General features: G+C 45.6%; 1 protein-coding gene across 4 annotated transcripts in view; it reads right to left on the bottom strand.

Annotated features, from left to right (window-relative positions):
* Window positions 1-3,663: 3,663 nt before the first annotated feature.
* The window catches only part of NRK (Nik related kinase), a 95,343-nt gene continuing 74,683 nt past the window's right edge, over window positions 3,664-24,323 (bottom strand). For 2 of the 4 annotated variants that reach the window (XM_053273782.1, XM_053273778.1), the window contains 7 exons: window positions 22,036-22,179; window positions 20,370-20,504; window positions 18,419-18,519; window positions 17,268-17,417; window positions 13,965-14,124; window positions 8,344-8,483; window positions 3,664-7,741 (listed from right to left, as the gene is read on the bottom strand). In XM_053273782.1, the coding sequence (XP_053129757.1) occupies window positions 7,658-7,741; window positions 8,344-8,483; window positions 13,965-14,124; window positions 17,268-17,417; window positions 18,419-18,519; window positions 20,370-20,504; window positions 22,036-22,179 (914 nt within the window). In that variant the 3' untranslated portion in view covers window positions 3,664-7,657. The remainder of the gene's footprint in view (window positions 7,742-8,343; window positions 8,484-13,964; window positions 14,125-17,267; window positions 17,418-18,418; window positions 18,520-20,369; window positions 20,505-22,035; window positions 22,180-24,323) is intronic. The other 2 variants (XM_053273780.1, XM_053273781.1) reach the window with 2 other exon arrangements.

The following is a 24,323-nucleotide window of genomic DNA, read 5'->3' on the forward strand; positions in this document are numbered from 1 at the left end:
CAGAGGCAGCAGCCCCCTCCCCCAGTTCCTTTATGGCCCCCACCATGCCCCCTAGGCTTTCTCCCATGGCACCCCACAGCGTCTCCTGTCCCCCCCAGTTGGGGGGCTGCCCTACGAGCCCCCCCCCCACGTCCCTCCCCCACCCTTGGGGGGTCTTCTCCTCTCCCCCCACCCTAGTTCCGCCAAAAGGACGGAAACGCCGCCTGAGGACCAAATCCCGAAAGACCCTGCTCGGAAAGCAGGCGAGGGCGGGGGAAAGAAAGGCGCCGCGGCGGTCCTTCCAGGAAAGCGAAAGAGAAAGAGAAACTCGGGCTGCTGTCAGTTTCCAGGCCCGGCCGCCGCCATTGACCGAAGCGGGGAGGAGAGATTGTGCTTCGAACCAGCCAATGAGGGCGTGGCAGGCGGGACAAAGGGCAAGCGTTTCCAAGGGACTGACCAATGAGGGCGCGGGAGGCGGGGCGAAGGGCAAGCGTTTCCAAGGGACTGCCCAATGAGGGCGCGGGAGGCGGAGCCCGGAGGGGGGGCGGAGCTTTGTGGGTTTTTGTGCGGCTCCCACCTGGGCGGGTCATGTGCGGGGGGGGAGAGAAAGAAAAAGGGGCTCTAGTCTGTAGAGGATGGTCTCCCCCCCTCAAAATGGTTGGCCCCAGAGCGGGCACCCCTGTGGTGGCTGCTGCAACAGACTGCCACGGTCTTCAGTGTTCCCTCCTCGAACAGGGATCCCCAAATGTTGCTGACTACAACTCCCAGCATCCCTAGCTGCAGTGGCCTTTGGCTGGGGATGCTGGGAGCTGTAGTCAACAACATCTAGGAACTCTCTTGCAGACTAATTGAGAAGTCTGGGGCTTATTCCCAACCTGTGTCACTCCAGGTGTTGATGAACTGGTCTGGTGGTAGCCAACCTGACTTGACCCCTTAGCTAAGCAGTGTCCGCCCTGGTTGCATATGAATGGGAGGTTGCATGCGAATGGAAGTGTGAGCACTGTAAGAAACCCCCCTTGGGGGATAGAGCCGCTCTGGGAAAAGCAGAAGAAGGTTCCAAGTTCCCTCCCTGGCAGCGTCTCCAAGATAGGGCTGAGAGCAACTCCTGCCTGCAACCTTGCAGAAGCCGCTGCCAGTCTGGGCAGACAATACTGAGCTAGAAGGAAGAGCTAGAAGTTTCCTGTGTCCCTATGTTGTAACCCCTGTCATCCGCAGCTGCAATAAATGGTGACTGAAAATGATGGGAGTTGTAGTTCAGCAGCATCCGGAGTACCGTTTTACCTTTAAAATTACTTCATCCGGGCCATTAAGTGTTACGGGTGCATACGAAGGCAGATGAGGAAGCGTTTTGGTTTCTACCAGCTATACACCTATAACATTAAATATCTCACAGGAACACATATTAATTTCGGTTAATGTTAAATTCTGCTCAGTTGAATCAGGAAGGCCCCGTTCTGAATGCAAGTGTGCACACAGTGCCTTGATACTGCCAACCAGAACAAAACTCATTCCGCAGACAGATGAAAAAGATTAGAGAGAACACTGGTGTGTGTACCACACTGCTCACGTGGTTTTCTGTAGTATTGGAAGTAGTCATCAGTCTTTCAGTTCTAAAATAAGAGGTGCCGGGGTTCATATCCCCCTGGAAATACATTAAACAATGTATCATTAGATAAAGAATGAGTATCAGTATCAACTTTCAGGTTGGTGTACACTAAAACAGTATGTTAAAGCTATACATAGTGTATTCTGATTGAGCAGCTCTTCCAGCTAATCCCAGATGTGTGGAAGATGATCACAGTTGGCTGTGAGGGAGAGAAAAGCACTCTGCACATGCTCTAAAGGCACTCTAGTTCTTATGCCACATGGGCAGGGCTGAGTTCTGGAACCGAAGAACAGATTGTGTCACTCCGCTTGGCTCAAACTAAGCCCTCTGAGAGCTGCATCAGCACTTTCGAACCTCATAGTTGATGTGAAGCACACCTTCCCTTTCTTGTGAAAAAGTAAATTCCTTTCAGCTTAATAATTTGAGCATTCCAGTGTACAATAAGATAGCATTTAGCTAAAGAAAAACGGCATAACAAAACTTGCTATTGCTGCAACTCATCACATAAAATGCAGCTTTCCTCAGTATTTGTTTTCCCATCATGTTCTCACTGCTTCTGCTTCTGTTAACCTAGCCTCAATAAATGACAGGAAACCGTAAATAATGCTAAAATATAATTTTGAGGTGATCGCCTCAAAAGCACACTTTCTTGCTTTGATAAGTAGCATGTGGTGGGAATTGCACTTTTAACAAGGTGGGCGGATATCTGCGGGATATCTATCACTTTGGTTAGGGGAAGTTTGATTTATGGCTTAGTTTAGAGGTCCATAGAGAACAGTCTTTTGATATAGATTGTAGGTTTGCTCGTGTTTCATTTAACTTAAATACAGTTGTCTAAGTACAGCATCTGAGCTTGTAAACTGAACCTTGCGATATTTCTTCGAGAAGCAATTTTATTGCTGAGCCATTTTTCTCGTAGAAGTGGGTCCACTTTCCTCCCAACAAACAGAGAGATCAAATTAAAATGCCAAGTTTAATCTAGGAACCACCGAAGATGAGCAATAGTTCTAAAAAATATTCTGTGCCCTCCCTATTCTGCACAGCTTACGGAAGATGTGAACTTAAAAGTATGCCATTGTACAATTTGTTGTGCTTTAAAGAGCACCACTACTACATTTTAATACCTGTGTATTTTAATATTTTTCTGGCTTTAAGATAAATATCAAGATTTATTGAAGGGAAGACACACTGGTTGACAGAGACAAACTTTTTGTTGAGGCACAGTGTTCAGATGAGAGCAACGTCACACAGTATATTTCTTAGCAGTAACCAGATGAGGCTTTTACACTCTATAATGTTGTATCTGAATGTGGCAAACTCATGTACCCTAAACGGCTTAGGACCAGATTACCTGGGAGAGCATCTTCTTCTGCATGATCTCCACTGCACATTAAGATGATCAAAAGAGGTTCATCTCCATATACTGCCAGCTCGTCTGGCGGTGACTTGGGAGCAGGCCTTCTCTATCGCTTTTGGGCTGTGGAACACGCTCCCTACAGATATTCATGGTTTAACATATTTACCAGCCTTTAAAAGAGCCCGTAAGACACACTTTTTTAGCCAGGCTTTTAATAATTTCTGAACGTTTTAAATTTTTAATTGCTGTTTAATTCTTTAAATTGTGGTAATATTTGAATGTTTTTAATTTTAATTATGTAATAGTTGGTTTTGTGTTTATTTCTGTAAACCACCTACAGCCCTTGGAGTCAAGGCGGTATATACATAAAATAAAATAAAAGTGTCATGCAGGTGTGTTCATCAGGGAGTCCTGACAACTAAGAGGAGACATGATAGAGGTTTCTAAAATTATGCATGGTATGCCTAGGGAGCAAGAGGGGAAATGACCTGACTAGCAAGCAAGAGGTTGCCTGTTCGAAACCCCACTGGTATAACAGAACCTCCATGATCAGAGCGCTGGTTTGTTGGGATGTTTTACTTCCCCCCAAGTATCTAAAATGAGCTTAAACACCAAGCACACCCAGTTCTATGCAACCTTGACTATATATTTACCTTAGAATCAATTTTTGTACTGTCTATCACCAGTGTAAGAGACTATAACAACAAAAACATCCACTTCATAGTTTCAGAATATTGCTTTATATTTGCAGTTCAAATATACAATTTGGACATTTGTTAAAAACAAAATTCCAGTAATATACAGTGCATAGCAATAGTTGTTCCCACTCTTTAATTTCACAAGTGTGGGCTAAAGCACCACATCTTGTACAGTAACTATAAGTGCATTATTATTTATTGATGTCATTACCTTCTTTTAATAACCATACATATTGCAAATATGGGGGAATTCACGTAACAGAAAGCAGTTTCAGGAATTGCCAGAAATTCTGGCATCCCTGCTGCAGGAGTCTTACTGATAATGCTACAAGGAGAGAATAAAATTCATTCAGAATAAGTCAATTGCTCAGTGCAAGATTCCACCACTTCTTTGAGGGGGGGAAAGCAAAATACTGGGGCAGATTAAACTGAAAGTGCTTCGCTTCAAGACTAAATATTCATTTGTATAACTGATATCAATGATTACTTTTATATCTTTTCAGTCACTGAATAGTCCTTATGCTATTATGTGAATAGTTCACATCATACTTTCGATCACTCTGGCTTCTTAACTCTGTCAACATCCTCAATACCCATGAGTGTTTAGATACTTTCTAGGCTCATCTCATTTCCTTTCTTGAACTCACTGTCCTTTCGCTCTTCTGTCTGATCCCCGTCAGTGACATTCGCTGCCTTCTCGATCATTTCTCTGAGCATTCTCAGTCTTTTCTCTTCAGCTACGGATCTTAATTGTCATTGCCCCTCTCAGTCCTGCATTTTCTAGTGAGTACAATTAACGGCAATGAGACTTTTCAGTGCTTTGAGAAGTTCAGCACTTATGCTTAGGAGAAATATACAGATTTCTTATTATCAAGCTCATGTTTCTCCCTTGGCAAATACTACTAAAAACAATAGATTCTGATGTGGTAGCTGCATGCATTCTGTGAAGATACACATACAAGGGTGTGTCTCTTTTGCTCTGCATTAATCAATCCAGAATAATTATTATTCACCTGGGTCCACCTGTAGAATGTGGACCAGGATTAATATATTGCCATATAAATAGTATACCAAGGGCAGCACAATGGAAAAGGCTTGGCTTGACTAAAAGCTTCAGCAAACTGGGCCCCAATTCAGCAAAATTGGCCATCAAACAGCCCCGAGTGTCTGCATTTCATACAATATATACTGGTTACCATTTCATACTCACAATTAGGATGATTGAAGAACGGGAAATGTTTGCAACATGTCTTTGTGGCACAACGTTATATGACACGTAGAAGGGTAGAACATTGACCCAAGCCTCTTAAATAAACATTAATTATTTAGTAACCAATTTTTTGTTTTAAAAAACGAGAAAGCAAAGAAGAGTTCAATATTCTCTGTTGCAGAATGCCTGGGCCCCTTGCAAATATTGCTTGTGCCGTTACTGAAATTGACAGCATGCAAACAGATTTCAGAATCCATACAGCACCACATTGATTTCCATGCTCTCTATCAACACGGAAGTTTCAACCAAACAATTGCCATGGCAAGAGAGTTCAGTTAAATACACATTCCTGTAACTGGATAGTTTGAGGACTTCTGCTTTTGATCATCTATCTGTCAAAGTTGATCTTTCCCCCTTCCTTTCCCCTACAATTGCTCAGGGCTATTCCCTGTCAGAAAGGATCCTCAATCCCCGAGTGGCTCCCTGAAAGTGGGAGAAAAGTGGCCCGACCAAAGGGCTGGGGTTCTTTTGACACCCTGATCTAACAAGACACTGTAGCTTTAAGCAATATGGCACAACCGTCTCCACCCTCCCTGTCTCTGCTCGCCCATGACCTTCTGCATGCTAATGGTCAGTAGTGGCTCAACCTAATGAGCAAGGGGGATACCAGAGGAGGCTTTCCAGCAGCTGTGGTTGCTCCTCTCTCTTCTGCCCCACCCAAGAGCCCCGCTGCCCACAGGCTAGCCACTGGTCAGGTAGCGCTGCGTGATCACAGGACTCCATTCCACAAATAGCAGGAATCCACATCCTCCAGGCCTTGACTAGGAATTTATGCCCTTTCCAGAACAAGTCACAGAACAAGGCACTTGCCAAGTTCTCCAAAGATTTCTGCAGTTTCAGCAAACCTTGGCGCTTCAACGACTGGTCTGGCGGATTTCAGAACTAGTAGCAACTTGTCCTAAGGAGCCAGGGGGGCACCCAAGGAGGCAGCTCGGACTGCTCCTCTCCCACCCCGCCCGAGAGCCATACTGCCTGCAGGCTGGCCATTGGTCAGGTGCACAGAAAGAGGAGCTGCCCGAACCGCTGTCGGGAAGCAGAGGCAGCTGAGACTCCTTAGGCACTTCTCTGGATCGTGACGATACGAAGCGCTACCGTTCATAAACAAGTCAATACTATATATATTTTTAATACTGCACTTTACCACCCCCCACCCTGCCCCCCAGATATAGATTGCTATGCATCTCTCTTGGATAAACATCTTTTGTATCAAGTCTTCAGTTATTATATAGCATGCTATGTAATACTTCGCATAGTGCTGGGCGTGTCTCCAAAGCCTTCTACAAACTTCTGCTGAGTCGTGATTGTACATGTAAACCTGAAAGCGCAACCCTAGTAAGAATAAGCCCCTGAGAATAAAGTTTTGTGGTGGGACAAAGGCCACCAGTGTGTCACTAGAGGGTATGCAGACTGCTCAGGCACAAGTCATACAAAACGCCTGAAAGGAGTTACTGTTGGAAAGGTTACTGGGTACGATCCACTGACAACTTCTCCCCGGAAATGAATGGATGCGGTCCTCATTCCAACAAGAAGTGGACACTGAATTATGCCAGTTTGCCTCTTTAGATTGTCTCCATGGCTATACTAAGAACACATCTGTTAAATATGGTATTTACAAAACTATACACAAATAGAAATTCTCCACTGAATCAGCAGATATAAGAGTTGCAAAAAACACAAAAGCACTTGATCCTGCCCTTGCACATGTCGCCCCATTTGGATACTTAGGACCAGGGTTCCCTCCAACAGGGATTCCCAGATGTTGTCGACTACAACTCCCAGAATCCCCAGCTGCAATGGCTTTTGCTTGGGGATTATGGGAGCTGTAGTCAACCACATCTGGGAATCCCTGTTCGAGGGAACACTGGTGAGGACCACTTGAGCAAGTGAGATGGGCAGGATCTAACTGCAAAACACTCACTGTCAGGGAGTGATAAATTGCTACTTAAAACAGTCTTAGAAATAGATTCTACAGTGATAGCAACAATGGCAGAATACTGTCTTTAGGCAGACAAGGTTCTACAACCAGCCTCAATTCACTGGGAAGTTCTCCTGCACAGACCTCATTTGAAGGGAATGGAAGCTGCACAAGAGCACTGTAGTGCTCTCAACCAGTGGTTCCCAAATGGGAGAGGGGCTCCAGATGTTCCCAACCAGGGGGCCTCCTGCTGGGGATGATGGGAGTTGTAGTTCCACAACATCTGGAGCCCCCCTTCCACCAGGTTGGGAACCACTGCTCTAAACCTCTTTGCTAAAATATAAACATGGCTACACATCAGTTCTAAGAAGCACATCCAGCAAGCAAAACTAATTTAGTATCAAGTGGATTCCAGCTTGTAATGGTACATGAATGTACTGAAGATGCTGGCCTGTACGTATCAGCATCCAAAACACAACCAGTCTGTAACATAACAACATTTGTGCAAAACTTGTGCATATGTCGGAGTTCAGAGAGCTGAACGCCACTATGGCTGTCATACAGTCACACTTCACTTGATTGTGTATTTGGTCTCAACTTTTAGAAACAGCTCTCTAGATTATTAAATGGCAGATTTTAAAAAGCAAAGAATGTATTTGCAAGAGTTGGAAGGAAGACGGAGCTCATTCGCCACAGAATGATGGTATAATGACGACAGTATTTCCCCCCACCCCCCATGGGGGAAAATGTGCAACCTTCTGTAACTGTCTTGCATTTCACCCAGCTTGCATCCAGTGGGGGGAAACCAAACGATATTTCATTCTGATGTAATTTACCAATTGAATAGTATGTTCTGACCAAGTGTCATGAAGTAAATTTGACTGCTACCTCCAGACTGTAAAGATGCAAAAAATACCTTGAGAAAAGAGAGAGAGAGAGAGAGAGAAAAGGCTGATGTTATGTTACACTTTTAGGAACATTTATGTGATTCATGGCGTCTTTTTTTTTTTGGGGGGGGGGAGAAGTAGAACAGAGCTGCATATAAACCCATTACATTCCACTTTAATTCAGATGGGCCCTCCAGCCCTCTCATAAAGCAGCTGTATTGTTTTTGTACTGGACCAATTAGTCTCTCTCAGCCTAGCCTACCTCACAGGGTTGCTGTGAAGACAAAATGGGGGTAAGCCATATATGGCACCCTGAGCTCTTTGGAGAAAGGGGGAGGATATAAATGTGAATCACCATATTAATCATCTCTTCCAGTGCTCAGACTTCTGGTCTCCCTTTCATATGCAACCAGGGTGGACCCTGCTTAGCTAAGGGGACAAGTCCTGCTTGCTCCCACAAGACCAGCTCTCCATGCCCAAATGCTGCCAGCAAGGCCTGTTGAGAGGCCTCTTGCCTGGGCTGCTTCACAGTGCTGGCAGCCTCTTGGTCCATGCACAGCCTCGGCTCCCCACTCCCACCCCAATCTTGGCAGGTCTGTGATGATCTCCATCACTGAGTTTTCCAACGTACCTTGTCGTTCCTTTCGCAAAGGAACTTCAGCTTCTGTGCTTTCTTGTGCATAAACACTCCCTCCAAGTTTCCTGTCTCCACCGAGCGCAGCTCAATCGCTTTTTCTCCCCATCCCATGACTTGGTTGGACTGAAGATAAGCTTAAATTTAAAAAAGCACACACAAAAAGTCAAGAAAAAGAAGATAGAGAGATGAGAAAGGGTTTCAAGTTCTCTTCCACTAGTTAGAAGTTGGCAGTTCCATCTGATAAAGTAGAACACATTTTGGGATGTGTTACTTTAACTGCAATTTCACCCCGACTAGCTCCTTTTCTTATTTTTCCTCTGATAGAGGAGTAGAGGTATTATTGTGGGGTGTGTGTGTGTGTGTGTGTAGAGAGAGAGAGAACTAACTAAATCAATTGATTGATTGATTGATTGATTGATTAACCTTCTTCCTTTCATCAATTAATAAATTAAGGAAGAAGATTGTGACTTAATAGAGACATCATATTCCCACAATACAACACAACTTTTTTTTTTTTAAGTGGAGATGTGAGCCCAAACCTAGTCAATTAGCTCTCTTAACTGAAGCTTAGTTAGAGCAAAACTACATTTTCTTTCAAATGTGTGGTTCAGCCCTGCATGGTCGCCCCCGCCCCTCTATGTTAAATAGCAGCAGTGGGTGGAAGGGACAGAAAACAGTGATATATAAACAGGTTGGTGTTTTGTTTTATTTTAAACCTAGGGCATTTCCAGACAGTTTGAAAATGGAACGTATTTGTATTTATTGACTCTCTGTCCAGATTATGTAGTTCCCTTTCACACAATGTATTAGCATTTGCTGACTGGCTGTTCACATTGCTCACTTCCTCCATATGCTATTATACAGCGCCTCCTGCTGGCCAGTGCTCCCTCTAATTTTTTTCATCTGAGTGAGGATTGATTTTTGTTCTGGATGGCAGTATCAAGGCAGTGTGCACGCACATGTATTCAGAGTGGGGCCCTCCTGATTCAACCTGAGCACAATCTAAAATTAACTGAACAGACATCCAAAAACCTGTGAGTGCGTGCACGTGCTCACGCCTTAGAGGGAAAAGTGCTGCTGGCCCTTTTTGGGAAATCCATGATGAAAATTGTATCTTTTGAGACAATTTTTAAAAGAATTTAATTTCCAACAAGGAACTCCTGCAGATGGCCAGCAGGAGGCGCTGCGTAATAGTGCAGGGAGGAAGTAAGCAGTGTGAACTGTGAGTCAATAAACATGAATAGGTTGTGTGCAAAAAGGAACTATGCAATCTGGACAGAGAGTCAACTAATGCAAACACTTTCATTTTTCAAATGGAATATCCCCAGTCTGGCAATGCCCCTAGAGGCAGCTTCCTTCCTGAAACAAATAGTTGATTTTATATGTTATTTATTTATTTATATACTGGCCATTTCAGAACTGCTCAGGGCAGTTAAAATACATAAAATAAAATAAAATAAAATAAAATAAAACAAAACAAAACAAAACAAAACAAAACAATCCTGTCTGGGATTCCTCCCCCCACTGCGGCTATTATTTAAAGCGGGGTAACAAAGCAGGGCCAAAACCACCATAATGTGCACTTTGGCCCCGCGGGTCCCTATTTTGCATTCACTAGGTGGTGGCAGCTGATGTGAGGATTTCAGGGCAGATTTAATCCTCATTTACTAAGTGATGCTCTTCCGGGGTGAAGATAGGTGGTAAGCACTTTCCCCATAGGCCCCAGGGTAATTGCAGAAATCCACATTAGATTCAGAAAAGGTCATAAAAAGATGGCGAGGGGTCTGGAAACCAAGTCCTAGAAGGAGCAGTTGAAGATGCTGAGCATGTTTTGCGTGGAGAAGAGAAGATGACGAAGGGGAGAGATGAGAACTGCCTTCCAATATCTGAAGGCTGCCATGCAGGAGAAGGTGTGGGCTTGTTCTCTGTCGCTCCTGAAGGCAGGACTTGGGACCAGTGGGTTGAAATGGCAAGGAAGCAGACATCAGGATGATGGTCCGAACGGCCAGAGCTGTTTGACGGTGGAACTGTCTGCCTCATGCAATGGTGGGCTTCCCTGCACCCAGCAGAGGGCCAAACTAGAAGACCTCCCAGATCCCTTCCTATTCTGACCTTGTATGATTCCGCATTACATGCCTGTAGTATAGGTATACCTGAACTGACGTGAGCAAAGCAGGAGACCCCCTCTTGGACTGGGTTAAAATAAACATCTTGCCTTCCGTTGCCCTGAGAGGAGAGGCTTCTGTTTCCAGAATGTCCCTCTTTCTTCCTGCCCAACAGAGCTCCCTATTTTAGCCCTCTCTCTCTAGAATAGTCAATACATTAAATACTGTCGCTCTTCCATTCTAATTTCCCACCGGAGTTTGGTTTCCTCCTTCCAATTACCAGATTGGCTACAGAGTCCCTGTCTGCCTCAACATCTATCAGAAATTACTATGTTTAGTCTCCCTGCCCTACATGTATCAATTATCTCTCACCTCTCGCTATCACTCTGGATACTGTAAAGGACTGAAGAATTCTTAGCTAACGTTAAGCAAGTGACAGGTAGCTGTAACCCAGGATTAGCATAAAGCCCTAGAAACTGCGGGAAAATTGCCATGGAATAAAAATGAGAATTATTTTGTCGGTCAGTTGCAGAGATTTGGCAAGCCGGGGGGGGGGGGGGGGGGGAGGAGAGAAAGGAAGAAAAAGATTCCATTTTAGAGTTCTCTGATGGAAACGAGAAAACTCAACTAACATTGTCCTATCCAGAAATGCTGTTAAAACAGCATTTAATTAATTAATTGCATGCCATTTTTCCACTGTTGACATTCACTCTAAGAAAACGTCTGAAGGATAATTCTGCATGAGTGTTCACACAGAGGTGGTGAACTCTGTCTGGGCCGTACCACTGCAGATTGCAGAGGGAAGTACATGCTTGAATGCTCCACCAAACTCACAAGAAGTCCTTCTCTTCTCCCAGGCATGCCCACTTCCTGTGTGGAAGCAATTCCTTGTATTCAGAAACGGAAGCCTCTCCCTGCATTCTGAAGTGGGACAGCCCACACACAGGCTGCCTACCTCGTTCTGAAAGATCTAATAGCCACTGGCTATTGGCTAGCACTGGGGGGGGGGGGGAGGGAAGAGAGCTGGTCTTGTGGTAGCAAGCATGACTTGTCCCCTTTGCTAAGCAGGGTCCACCCTGGTTGCACATGAATGGGAGACTTGATGTGTGAGCACAGTAAGAGATTCCCCTTAAGGGATGGAGCTGTTCTGGGAAGAGCATCTAGGTTCCAAATTCCCTCCCTGGCATCTCCAAGATAGGGCTGAGAGAGATTCCTGCCTGCAACCTTGGAGAAGCCGCTTAGCCGCTGCCAGTCTGTGTAGACAATATTGAGCTAGATGGACCAGTGGTCTGATTCAGTATATGGCAGCTTCCTATGTTTTCAGGGTGAGAGAACTCACAACCTGGGTAAGGTAAAGGTAAAGTTGTGCTGTCGAGATGGTGTCAGCTCCTGGTGCCCACAGAGCCCTGTGGTTGTCTTTGGTAGAATACAGGAGGGGTTGACCATTGCCTCCTCCCGCGTAGTCTGAGATGTTGCCTTTCAGCACCTTCCTATATCGCTGCTGCCCGATAGAGGTGCTTCCCATAGTCTGGGAATCATACCAGCGGGGATTCGAACCGGCAACCTCTTGCTCCCTAGGCAAGTTACCTCCCCTCTGCGCCATTAGCTGGCTTGCTCACGACTTGGATAAGCCGTAGTAAAAATTCTAGGAAGGAGGTGGATGCCAGACAGCCACAAGGGTATCTATCACCTAATTCTGGCCTCAGTCACCTTTTTCACGGCCTTCAGAGAGAGGGACACAGGAAGCTGCTGTCTACTGAGTCAGATCATTAGTCCATCTAGCTCAGTATTGTCAACTCTGGCTGGCAGAGCAGCTCCCCAAGGTATCAAGGTATCTCTTTCCCGGCCCTATCTGGAGACGCCAGGGATTGAATCTGGAACCTTCTGCATGCAAAGCAGATGCTCTGCCACTGAGCTCTGCGCCCATTCCCCCAAAACGATCAGAACACTAGATGACACAAACTTATAATAAATTTAGCTCTCAGGCTGTGAGAAATTTGGATGCTTTTCAGTCATTATCCTGAGTGGATGCTTTATTTGCAAAAAGCATTCCTTAAGGAGAAAAAAGAGAGAGTTACCTTGGAAACACTTTGGAAATAAAGTCTTCCCCCCCCCCAAAAAAGTACAGCTTTTTTTCTTGGTTTTCCTTCGACACGTGTTGCAGCAGTTTGCTCTCTCTTGTTGGTTTGGGTTTAACTAGATAAACATCAGTCAATCCCATCTTTCTACTGCCACGCCCCCCGTTTCTTTTTAAGACTAGACATGCATCTGCACCACTTTGGAGACAAGGTTCAGCTCAGAACACAAAAATCAAATGTTCTGCCCTTTTAAGCAGCACGTAGCTTCCCTCTCGAGTGAAATATCTAGCCTTCCCCATGTCTTCCAACGCTTTTTGTGGCCCGCTGTAGCCCCCAGAACATTTATTAATCCAGCTTCCAAACAGGTTCGATACTCACAGCTGGGATTGGTCTCTACTAAATCTTACCGGGTAATGGTACTTTTATCTTCAACAGTTTCACACTGTGCAACTAACCCTAGATTGTAGGCTCAGCGCCGTATACACAGTGTTAAACATTAATGCGGCACAGAGGAGAATTGTCTTGACATGTGTTAATTATACCTTGCAGCTCTGGGTTTTTGCTGGGAAGGGGAAGAGCGACGACTCAGATGCCGACGAGGAAGCCAACAGATGGCATCCTGCCTCTCTCTGCAAAGCAGCAGCCCAATTTTTCAAACAGGGCTGAGCATCTTTGGGCTTTTGCCACTAAGCTCTGCGACAGGAGAAAGGCTGGCAGCGACCCAAACCAAGCTTAGATGAGGGTTTAAGAACATTAGCAAATATGCTACCAACAACCCTTTCAGCTCTAGGCTAGATAAGGCCTTGGTGAACCGTAAGCTCTGAAGGGCTCCAAGACACAGACGGGTTTCGTGGTCTCAAGTCTGGGCAGAGGCATCTTCTGCTTTCTCTCTCTCCGTTTTCCCGGCTGCACCTCAGCTGCTGTCACATACTTCTAATTTAGGCCAATGTGAACTGGAGGAAGAGGTCCCTGTTTGCTAGGCAATTTCATCCCTGACATAAAAAAAGCAGCGTGTGTCGTACCGGATGCAACCCTGGAAAACATGATTGCCATCTGGAAGACTGCAACAAGTCTGTCTGTTTTCACTGTAAAACCATGAAGAATTTGCAGGGATGGGGCAGTGGTTGGGGGGACCAGTGGGGTAATTTAGCTGCTGCAGCCCAGCGGTTAGGGGTTTAGATCTGGGGCAACTTTGGCCCTCCAGCTGTTAAGACTACAACTCCCATCATCAGAGGTGCACCTAGGTAATTTTGAAGCCTGGACCTAAAGGCATCGTCCTTCTGAACACAGAGGCTTCATGACCTATCATGGCTGTGGTGGGAGCTCCATGAATCTGTCTGATCCCCTTGGACCGCCATCTAAGCTAGTGGCCATCATTACATCCTATCTGGCAACGGCTTCCCTGAACTTGCTGTTTTCTCGGCATACATACCTACTGAGGCTGGCATTTCTCCCCACTGTAAAACATTTTCCTTGGAGAAGTGTCCATAAATGTTAATATAGACTCCTTCATCTTCATAGGTGAGTAGAAGTTCCGTTCCACTGGTGTTAGGAAGTATGATAACAGCGTGTGGGTGAATATTCCCCTGGATCTGGAAAAAATATTTTATTAAGATTTATATCATGGAACAGACTACAGTGTGAGCATAGCTTCAGTCCATCAATCTGGGTATCTTGGCAGAGCATTAGAAAGAGTAAGACTTGGCGATCCCAGAAGCAAACATATATCCCTGCTTGAAAATGGTCTACATACTTCTTGCAGATTCAGAGACCATAGAAATGAGAAGACATATCTTTCCTGAAGCCAGACTATATATTTTGCTAGCTACCATGTGGAAAGCAGATCTTTTTAAATCTTTAAATAGCAAAGATTGCACCAGCAGTTACTTTTTTCAATATTTCACTTGGTATTTTGCAAGTCTCATGTAGATGAGAGAGACTAAAAAGTCTTTTGGACTGAATAAACCTGGCAATAGCACTACATAAAACATTATAAACTCTATTTTGGTTTAAAATATCATCTTATTTAAACCACCAATCAACAAAACTGCAAAACAAACCCCATCAAAACATATGAAAGCATTCTAAAAATTGAAGACTCTATAAAAATAAAGAGGAGCAGATCAGGATTGCCAAAATACTTTCCCCTTCTTCTCTTCTGATTTTTGTGCCAATTTAGCACACATACTAAACTTTTAAAAAGAGAGAGTGAGAGAGAAAGCTTTGCATTAGAATTTTTCAGAAACCATGTGTGGTTTTCTCATTATCTGACCAAATTTTTTCCCTTCCACAAAAGAAATGTGCTAACACTGATCTTCTTGAAAGGATTTAGGAGAAAGAGAGAGCTTATATGGCTTCTCTGCTTAAAGAAAACTCTGTACACAGTTGATTTACTATGAGCTAGACTGAGAAGGCATAACTCAAAGGTGAGAAATGGACGCATTAATACTTGTGAAATGTGCATGGGGACATCATGTATACTGTATATGAAAATAGGCAAACAGAACAATAATACCATAGTTCCAAAACAGGTTAATACCAAATAAGCAAACAGAACAATAATACCATAGTTCCAGAACAGGTCCATACTGTTCCACTACGATACTGGCATGGGTATAATACGTTTAATACCACCTAAGTCGTATCCAGGGCATATTTCATGAGCCCAGTGCACTTTGGTTATTCTTCTTTTGAGCCTTATTTGTTCTTTTATGCCTTTTGCACTGATAACTTTTGCCTCAATGAAATGCAATGACATCTGTAAAGAATACACAGCCCAGGCAAAGTTAAGCACACCCATGTCTCCTGGGCTGGATGATGGAGTCCCACGACTTTCCCAACTGAAGTTCAGCGTTATCTGCCTCTCTTTAAATATATGCAATGCTCAGAGGCCAATAAGAGTTCTACATAAAATGCACATTAAGTGTGCACATTTACCTGTGAGCAAGTCCCACTCAACAAGTAACCATGCACAGGAGTGGGGCTGAAAGGCACACAGATGTACGCACTCAAAGGAAAAGTAAGCCACATTTCAAATCTGTTCAGTGTGCATTCTACTCACATTCGGGGCGGGGGGGGACGGGACACAACAGTTCACATTTTAAAATATTCAGAGCTTTAAGCAATTCAGAATCCAATTCTCAAACCCCAACACAGAGAGAGAGAGAGAGAGAAACTATGAAGTAGGCACACATGAAGGCAGGGCTCTGTTTGTAAGATGTCTTGAGAGAAAAGCCGTTTTGCAAACGGTCCGAACTCCTCCTCCACAGTCCCAGAAAGAGGATTATCCCTGGTATGAAATTCAATTAGGAGATACATCTGCAATTAGCATTTTCATGAGAAGACAGAACATAAGAAGTGACGAACTGCAAAGAAATGCACGGCCTCAGCCTCTAAAAGGATGTGCACTTCTGTGCCACAAAATGTCACAAACAACATTGTAAAACAAGCACAGAAGGTTTACTTGCCCAGCATAATCTACCCAGGCCAACCATGCGCTCCGATGATTCTGCAGCCACTATCCGTAACACCAGAACAGGGATCCAGAGTCGAAAAGCAATTTTAATACGCCGTCTTGGTAGTATTTGCATGAGCAATCGACGCAGGGAACAAGAGGAAGAGAGAGAGAAAGAGGAAGCTGGCTAGCAAATGTGTCTAGATCTAGTCTGTTGGCCTTAGAAGATGCCTGAGATTCTGAGTTTCCTGAAGAGAAGGACCTGGAACTCTCAAACCTGAACCCCTCACACAACTAGAGGACCTAGACAGTCCCAACCGCTGCAGTGGTGACATACTTATTTCAGCTCCTGCACTCTTTGGGGACAGTGTATTTTTAGAACACTCCGACTTATGGTGGACAGATGAGCACAAATAGGGTCACAGCTCTCCTAAGGGAGTCCCCATACGGTGGGTGTTCATCTGGGAAATATTGCTCTTCACGTTTATAATTAAGTTGGGAGTTTGCTGCAGAACAGCATTCTTTTTTGAGACGGCGACCTTCCCCCACTTGCAGCTTCATGGCTGGTGCTCAGCATGTGGCAGCACAACTTCCCCCTTCCTTAAAAAAAAAAAAAAAAAAAAAACCCTCAGCAAAACCAACCTATTCTCTGTGTGGTCTTTTTTGGCCTATTCTATCAGCCCTTGTGCCCAGCTGTAACCAAGCAGGTGTAAATGCATTTATCTGCACTCTTCCCTCCCTCCCTTGTCTCTCCCTTCCTTTGTTTTCTTCCTCATAGACTGTAAGCCTCTTGGAGGCAGAGGCCTGCTATTTTGCCTATGTAACTCTGGAAGGCTCCATGCACACTCCAGCCCTGTATGCACAAAATAAGCAGACAATCATAAAAGAACTGTCTGAGAAGGCGGCTGTGTTCGTCTGGAATAGTGCCACAACTAAGGGAGATGCTAAATATGCCATTTCTGGCTTCCCCAGAAAGGTTGTCATAGAATTTGCTAACTACCTTGTGTAAGCAGAACTGTCTTCCACATTCCACACTCTAGCTTGGAAGCAGAATGGAAGACAGCAACAGTTACAGAGGAGAAGTCAAGACAAATGAGAAGGTGGAGAGCAGAGCCAATCTTGCAGTCGCGAGCATGGAGGTGTCCCTTGGCTAAGCAGGGTTTGCCTTGAGATGGGTGACTATTTGGGAGCGCCGACTGCTGTAAGATATTCCCCTGCAGGGGATGGGGCTGTAGCCCTGAGGAATAAAGAAGTCTCCCATCACAGAATGCCGTTCCTTACATGTGTTGGCAGGTACAGGTCATACACAGAGCCAGAGTCCACATCAATCGCATGAAATCCAACCGGTGAGCCGTAGATGACTTTCAGCCTCTGGCCATTCTCCACCGTCAAGTCTACCAACAGTGGTTTTTGATGAAGCGAAGTGAAGGACTGCAGAGGGGAGGAGGAAAGAAAGTCAAATGCTGCACATCTTTCCAGCTATTAATTTGCAATTGATAAGAAGAGTGGAATAGTGTTTTCCTTCCTTCCTTCCTAGGTGGAGAACTCTACAAAATCAACACTGACATTTGCTAACATTAATTAGTGAAATTAAGATTATAGATGTTATCATCCATGGTAACTGCATCTATCTGGCAACATCAGTATCAGAAATATCAAAACAGCAATAATTCCCATGATGCATTTTGGTTAGCAGTATATCTATTCCAGCATAACAAGAGTTGACTCCACTTTTGATAGCAATTCCTTCGTTTCTCCACTTTTCTCTCTCCCTACTTGAAATCTGACCAGGTGGGCGAGCTTCACCAAATAGAACGTATCCCAAAGGGGATCACAATCTTAAAAGGAACACAATGGCGACAGCAGCCAACAGCCACTAGGGATGTGCACTAACCAGTTCGGAGGTCCTTTGCTGGACCTCCAAACCGGTCCGACATTTGAGCCGGTTCGGCGGCGTGAGTGGTTACCTTTAAGGGACCAGTAGGGTGCTCTCCCCACCACCACCGTGTTTCCCACGCCAGCGCTGTCTCCAAAACCGCTAGTCTGAGGCAGTAGCATACCTCCTTGCCACCCTGGTCAGTATCAGACCAGAAGTACGTAACACACATCTGCGTGCGTTGGGCACTTCTGGCTTGATGCTGACCGGGGCAACAAGGAGGTATGCTGTCGCCCTGTGCCAGCAGTTTTGGAGACAGCGCCAGCGGAGGAAATGTGGCAGGGGTGGGAGGGAAGAACACCTTAAAGGTAACCCCCTGCTGCCGCCACTGAACTATCCCAGCACTGGTTCGTGCACCTTCCTAACAGCCACTGGAAGGAACACTCTGCTCAGAGGAATAGGGACCACTGCTCTCCCCTTGTTCAATACAATGACAGAGGTGCCACTTAAATAAACCAGAGCACCTCAGAAGTATGAATCTGTTCTGCTTTCTTACCTTAAAGGCCATAAATTTGTGGTATGGTTTGGGCGCCCAGGCATAGACTTCAACTGAGTTTTTCACAGCAATCACAAGGAATTTGATCCTCTCGTATTTCACTGGAAAGTAATAAATTTAATTTTCTTTAATCGGCTAGTTATAGAACTGGGGAAAGCATTCTCACAAGAACATAGGGAGCTGTCATATACCAAGTCAGACCTTTGGTCTATCTAGCTCAGTGTTGTCTACACCAGGGATTCTCAACGTGTGGGTCCCCAGATGTAATTGGACTTCAACTCCCATAATTTCCAACCAAAGGCCACTGGGGCTGGGGATTATGGGAGTTGAAGTCCAAGAACATCTGGGGACCCACACGTTGAGAATGCCTGGTCTACACAGACTGGCAGCGGCTTCTCCAAGGTTGCAGGCAGGAATCTCTCTCAGCCCTATCTTGGAGATGCTGCCAGGGAGGGAACTTGGAATCTGGATGTCCTTCTCAGAGCAGCTCCATCCCCTGAGGGGGAATATCTAGCAGTGCTCACATTTCTAGTCTCCCATTCATATGCAACCAGGGCAGACCCTGCTTAGCTAAGGGGACAAGTCACACTTGCTACCACAAGACCAGCTCTCATGCATGCTGCATGTCTCTTCATGAAACATGATGCTTCAGGCTGTAGGGGTTCTGTAGACTATTTATATCATCATCAGCTCTCCTGGGATAGCAAGTCACTGAACTCGTCTCAAGCCGGTTTACACGGGCAGCAGAATGAGGTGGAAATGGGGAGGCAGAGTCCTGAGGTGGCAAAATTGACTGCATCACTTCAGACTGCAGGTAGGGGATCACCGTTTTGAATGCCGTTTTGAATGAACTCAGTTTTGAATGAACTCAGGGTTTGGGGGTTCCAGGTGGCAACGGTAAACAGTTAGTGGCGGCAGCAGCGGAAACTCAACGGGAGCAATCGCAGGGTGCAGAGCCTTCAACCAACAGGGCCTTGCACTCCGGGCTCTCCACACACCCCTTCATGAAAAGCTCTCTACAAGTTGAAAACCAGCACAACGGCAAATAAGCTGGGTTAGAACCTCTCTCCCTGATATGCTAGTTTTGTATTTTACTCACAGTTACTACTACTATTGTTTATAATATACTGTTTTTCCACAAAGAAGTTCTCAAAGTGGTTTACATAGACGAGGAGGAGGAGAAAGGAAGGAGGAAGGAGGAAGAGGAGGTGGTATCCTGTTCCTCAAGGTACGCCCCTGGGCTCGTACCAGCAACAGCATCTGGAAGGATGGTGTGCTAAGGCCAAACAGGGCCTGTTGGTCTCCCCCTGCTAGACACAAGGGAGTCACCACTTTGGAAGGTGCCTCTTGGCCTGGTTAGCGGAGGATAACTGCTAAGTAGGCAAAATCCCTTTTGCATGGGGGAGCATTCAGAACAGGTGGCCCTGCCTGTAGTCTGGTGCTGCAGTCCACTTTACCCCCTCAGTCTCCGATTTAGCCGTGCGTTCAGGAGCAACACAGGAGGCTGACCTGAGAGTCATCAGGACCTAACAAAACGATCACGTAACTCATCACATTAATGCCAATCAACATGATCACATAAGCCATGGTAGGGTTTACCCCACTGGATGAGGACGTGCAAGTGACCATTTACCCGAGGATGTGCAAGAAGTGACCCGTCTGCCAGCACAAGAAAACTCCTTGGAATTCCTAGGTTGTGTAGACAAGAATTACATTATCTCAGGGATGACAAGTTCTGAATCTGGATTGTGCAAATGAGCCCTTGGAGACAGAAAGCTATTTTATGGCCCCCTTCATCTTCGAGGTCAACATGCAAACCGCCCAGAGATGTGTTTATTGGGCGGCACAGAAATACCTAATAAATAAATAAATAAACACACACACAGAGGGGCAGACGGGATGGGCAGGCAAGTGGCGCCAGCGGCTGTTGAGGGAAAAGGAAGAGACTCACCCACTTTGTAGTGCACGCAGCCTTCCAGATCACCCACCGACACCCAGCCTTGCCGCTTCTCCACGTCGGGGTCGTTCCGCAAGATCTTGTTCCGTAGCCAGGACAAGTAGTACACCCGTAGCTTATTCTTTTTGCCTGACATTTGTTGGAGCAGAAGAGGAAACGGAACATTTTTAGCTTACTTCTGTGCTCGGCTGGTAGGGTTTGCCTGAATTCTTGCCTGCAGCTGCAGCACAGCAGGAAGAGATGAGAAGTTCCGAGTTTAAACAGTGTTGTCTCTTAAATTGGGAGCAACGTGGCATGCGGTCCTCATGAGACCATATGAAGCTGCTCTTCTATTGAGGCAAGATGATTGGGATGCCCTGTCTGGTCTGCTCCGAGCAGGAGCTGTTCTCCCAGGTCTCGGGCAGAGACTATTCTTGGGCCTGCTTACCTAAGGATACTTTTTTTAACTGGAGCTGCCGGAGGCAGAACCTGGGACCTTCTGCATGCAGAACAAAGCCTGTGCTCTGCTGCTCAGCGATGACCCCTGTGTCAAACACAGCTCATGGACCTAGGTAGAGACTTGCAAAGCGACTGCACCATTCTGTGGTGAAGATCTAGTTGCTTGGCTACGTGCGTGCAAAAGGAGCCGATATAACAGACCACCTGAGGTCTGAAGGGCTGTAGCCCACTGGCAGAACACAGTATTTGCACACAGAAGGTCTCCCTTTCAGTCTCTGGGAAAGATCACTCTCTGAAGCCACGTCACGTCGTTATCAATAAAAGAAAACAAATAAAACCCTTGCGAGCCTCTGCCAGTCATTACTGACAATTCTCAGCTGGACAAGCCAACGGTCTGACTTAGTAGAAGGCGGCTTCCGCGTACTATTGTTCAGCCTGACACACCACATGAAGTTTGCTGGAGATACTTGGAAGCAAATCTGGAGAAATCTGGGGAGTGAATCTGGCACTTTCTCCATGCATAATATGTGCTCCACCAAGGAGCTGTGGTATCTCCCACAACAAGAAATAAAGCCATTTCTGTTACTAAATAAAAAGGATCACATTCCATATGGGAGAGTTCTGGATCTAATCTAGAACCATCCCTCTGTTTGGATTGTTACTCTTCCATGCTGCCTGATGTGTAATGTGGAAGTCTGCATGCTAATTCACTGATGCCTTGTTTCGGCAAGAAGATACACAGCATACAATTTGCATTCCTTACTAGGGAATCAAGATAGCACTAGTATCCTTTCCACTCTCCCTTCCCTCAGAACAACAGTGACTTGCAGATAGGTCCTGACCCACAATTTAAAAACTAGGGGAGGACAAGTGTGTGGGCCTTAACCTGTGACTCTTTGTTGCTGACATCCATTTCCAGAGCAGAGATGGGACACTCATTGAATAAACACACACATACTGATTGATGCGGTTAAAGACTGGGAACCAGATTTAAGTTACTTTTAAGGATCCGGAGTACTCTATAAATCTCACAAGCCAGTTTACATACTAAGCAGGCAACGAAGCACAGGCAACGGCATCACATCTGCCTCAGGAACAAGGACAGAGACCCATCGGAAAGAGCCGGTGAGTTTTTACAACCTCATTTACAGTTTAATCTCCTTTGTAATTGAGGAGATTGCAGAACAACATTAGGTCAGACACTTGCAGACAGCAAACAGACCTGAGATGGTAATTAGCACGTTAAGTCCTTCGAGCACATCCATCTGCTGAAACCGCCTCCTGGTTATCAGCGAGTAAACTCTCCCCTGCCCACTTCTGTCTAGAAGCCACAGGCCGTTTTCTGTCCCCACGAGCAGGTTTACCCCTGTTAACGGGCAAGGAAGGAAAAATTGAAATGGTGAGACCAACTGCCATTTGGCCCCTCCCCTCCCCAAATTGCCTCTATCCGCAGTCTTCCCACCTGGCCAGCTCAAAGGGAGAGAGAAGACTGCAAGGCTGCCTCCATTGGCTCAGCTGGACCAACTACAGTTTGGCTCCTCCCCTTCCAGGACTGTCTATACCAGGGATTCTCAACATTGGGTCCCCAGACGTTACTGGACTTCAACTCCCATAATCCCTAGCCCCAGTGACCTTTGGTTGGGGATTATGGGAGTTGAAGTCCAATAACATCTGGGGACCCAACGTGGAGAATCCCTGGTCTATACAAGTGTTGGGCACACTAGGCCCTCCAGCTGTTGTGGAACTACAACTCACATCATGCCCAGGCATAATTTATTGTGGCTGGGAATTATGGGAGTTGTAGTTCAGCAACAGTTGGGGGGGGCAAGTTTGCCCACCCGTGGTCTAGGTCAACAGTCATTCCAACTGGCTGCATCAGAGGGAAAGGTGGACCACCATTTATCTATTTATTTATCATATTTCTATACTGCCTGATATATACATCTCTGGGGTGGTTTCCAGATTACACGCTGCAACATACACGCAACGTATCCGTTAAGTGCCTCTCCATATTGCTTGTGTTTCCACATCGGTGTTGCTTCATTGTCAGCAGGGTGCCATTCACATTTCCCATGCCTTGATTTGAATTTTAATGATGCGCTTTTGCCCTACAATGTTATAAATGCACTGCAGGAAAGCAGCTGTATTTTTCAGTTGTCGAGAGCCTTTCACCGCATTTTATGCATTCTAGCGTTTGGAAGTATGGACAGTTCTTTATTCCTCCGCTGCGGGGAGAGAAACAGGCAGCGAGAAATCTCAGCTTCCCCCTCCTTTCCTCCCCACAGATCCCAAACCACACACCTCCCACCTCCTTGGCTTGCTTCCAACATAACTTGAGCTTGTCAACACAGAAGGAGAGGAGAGAGCAGCTGAGCAGATTTCTGAATCCAACCCTTTCTTGTGCACTTTTTACTGAAGAGGAAGCCCACTGAACTAAATCACTTACTTCTGTGCAATCCTACTGGCTTAAGAGCCTCCCCATCTCTTACAATTTTTTAAAAGGCAGTCAAGACACATTTGTTCACCCAGGTTTTTAGTTAGATAATAAGATCTCACAAGACCAACAAAAGGAAGCTTTTGTTGAAGATGGTGGGCAGGCTCTAGAAAAACAAACTTGGAACCTCTCACAGGAAAACTTTCTCCCAAGTGGGATCCGAGGAGTTCCACGGAAAGCTTTAAAAGCACCAATACAACTAGCAAAATTTCTTGGGGGTTGAGGAATTGGAGATGGGGGTTCCCACTCATCTCCAAGTCTCACAACATGCTTTCTGAATGTCCAATAAAATAATGAGCCTGCAAGCAAATTGCATTCAAGCTTGTGGAAGCACTGATGGGCCGCAGATTGGAATTGACGCCCAACAGGCAAGGCTTCCGTTTGGTTGCCATTTGTTAGATATGCCGTGTTTCTTATCAGAATGTTCTGGTGGAAATAATGAGATGGCAGAAGGTATCTCACGGCATGAAAAGAAATGCGGTGAAGCACTCTCAATGGCCCGGTAAGAACATAGCGTTCTCCACCTCAGCACACATATCATTACCAGCTTTGCTATGCTGTTCTGTTCTTAATTTAAAATCTTGGCCTCCTCCAAACATACATCAAATGAAACCCAGAGAGCTGTAAACTGTAAATCTGCATTTCCTGGGATAATTTTCTTCCCCACATTTCATTCATTTATTTTGTTTCTCATTTAAGACTCAAACCGAGGCGGGAAGGGATGGGTAAAATATTGTATCAGCGCCAGGAAGCTCATAGCGTTGCTTGCTGTCAGGAAGATGGAGAACGGAAGCTGATGGTGAGGCATCCATAATGACAATGGAACAGTCAGTGACAGGCTGTTTCCCAGGGGATGGAGCCTTCAGTCAGGCTGCCGAAACACCTGGGCTACAGGGAGGTCAGTGCCATATAGTCCCCCTAGCTCTTGCTGCCACTTGGAGCTGGTTAGTAAGCATGCACTGTCCCCTTTGCTAAGCAGGGTCCACCGTGGTTGCATCTGAATGGGCGACTACACG

Source organism: Hemicordylus capensis, chromosome 11, assembly GCF_027244095.1.
Source record: "Hemicordylus capensis ecotype Gifberg chromosome 11, rHemCap1.1.pri, whole genome shotgun sequence".
NCBI lineage: Eukaryota > Metazoa > Chordata > Lepidosauria > Squamata > Cordylidae > Hemicordylus > Hemicordylus capensis.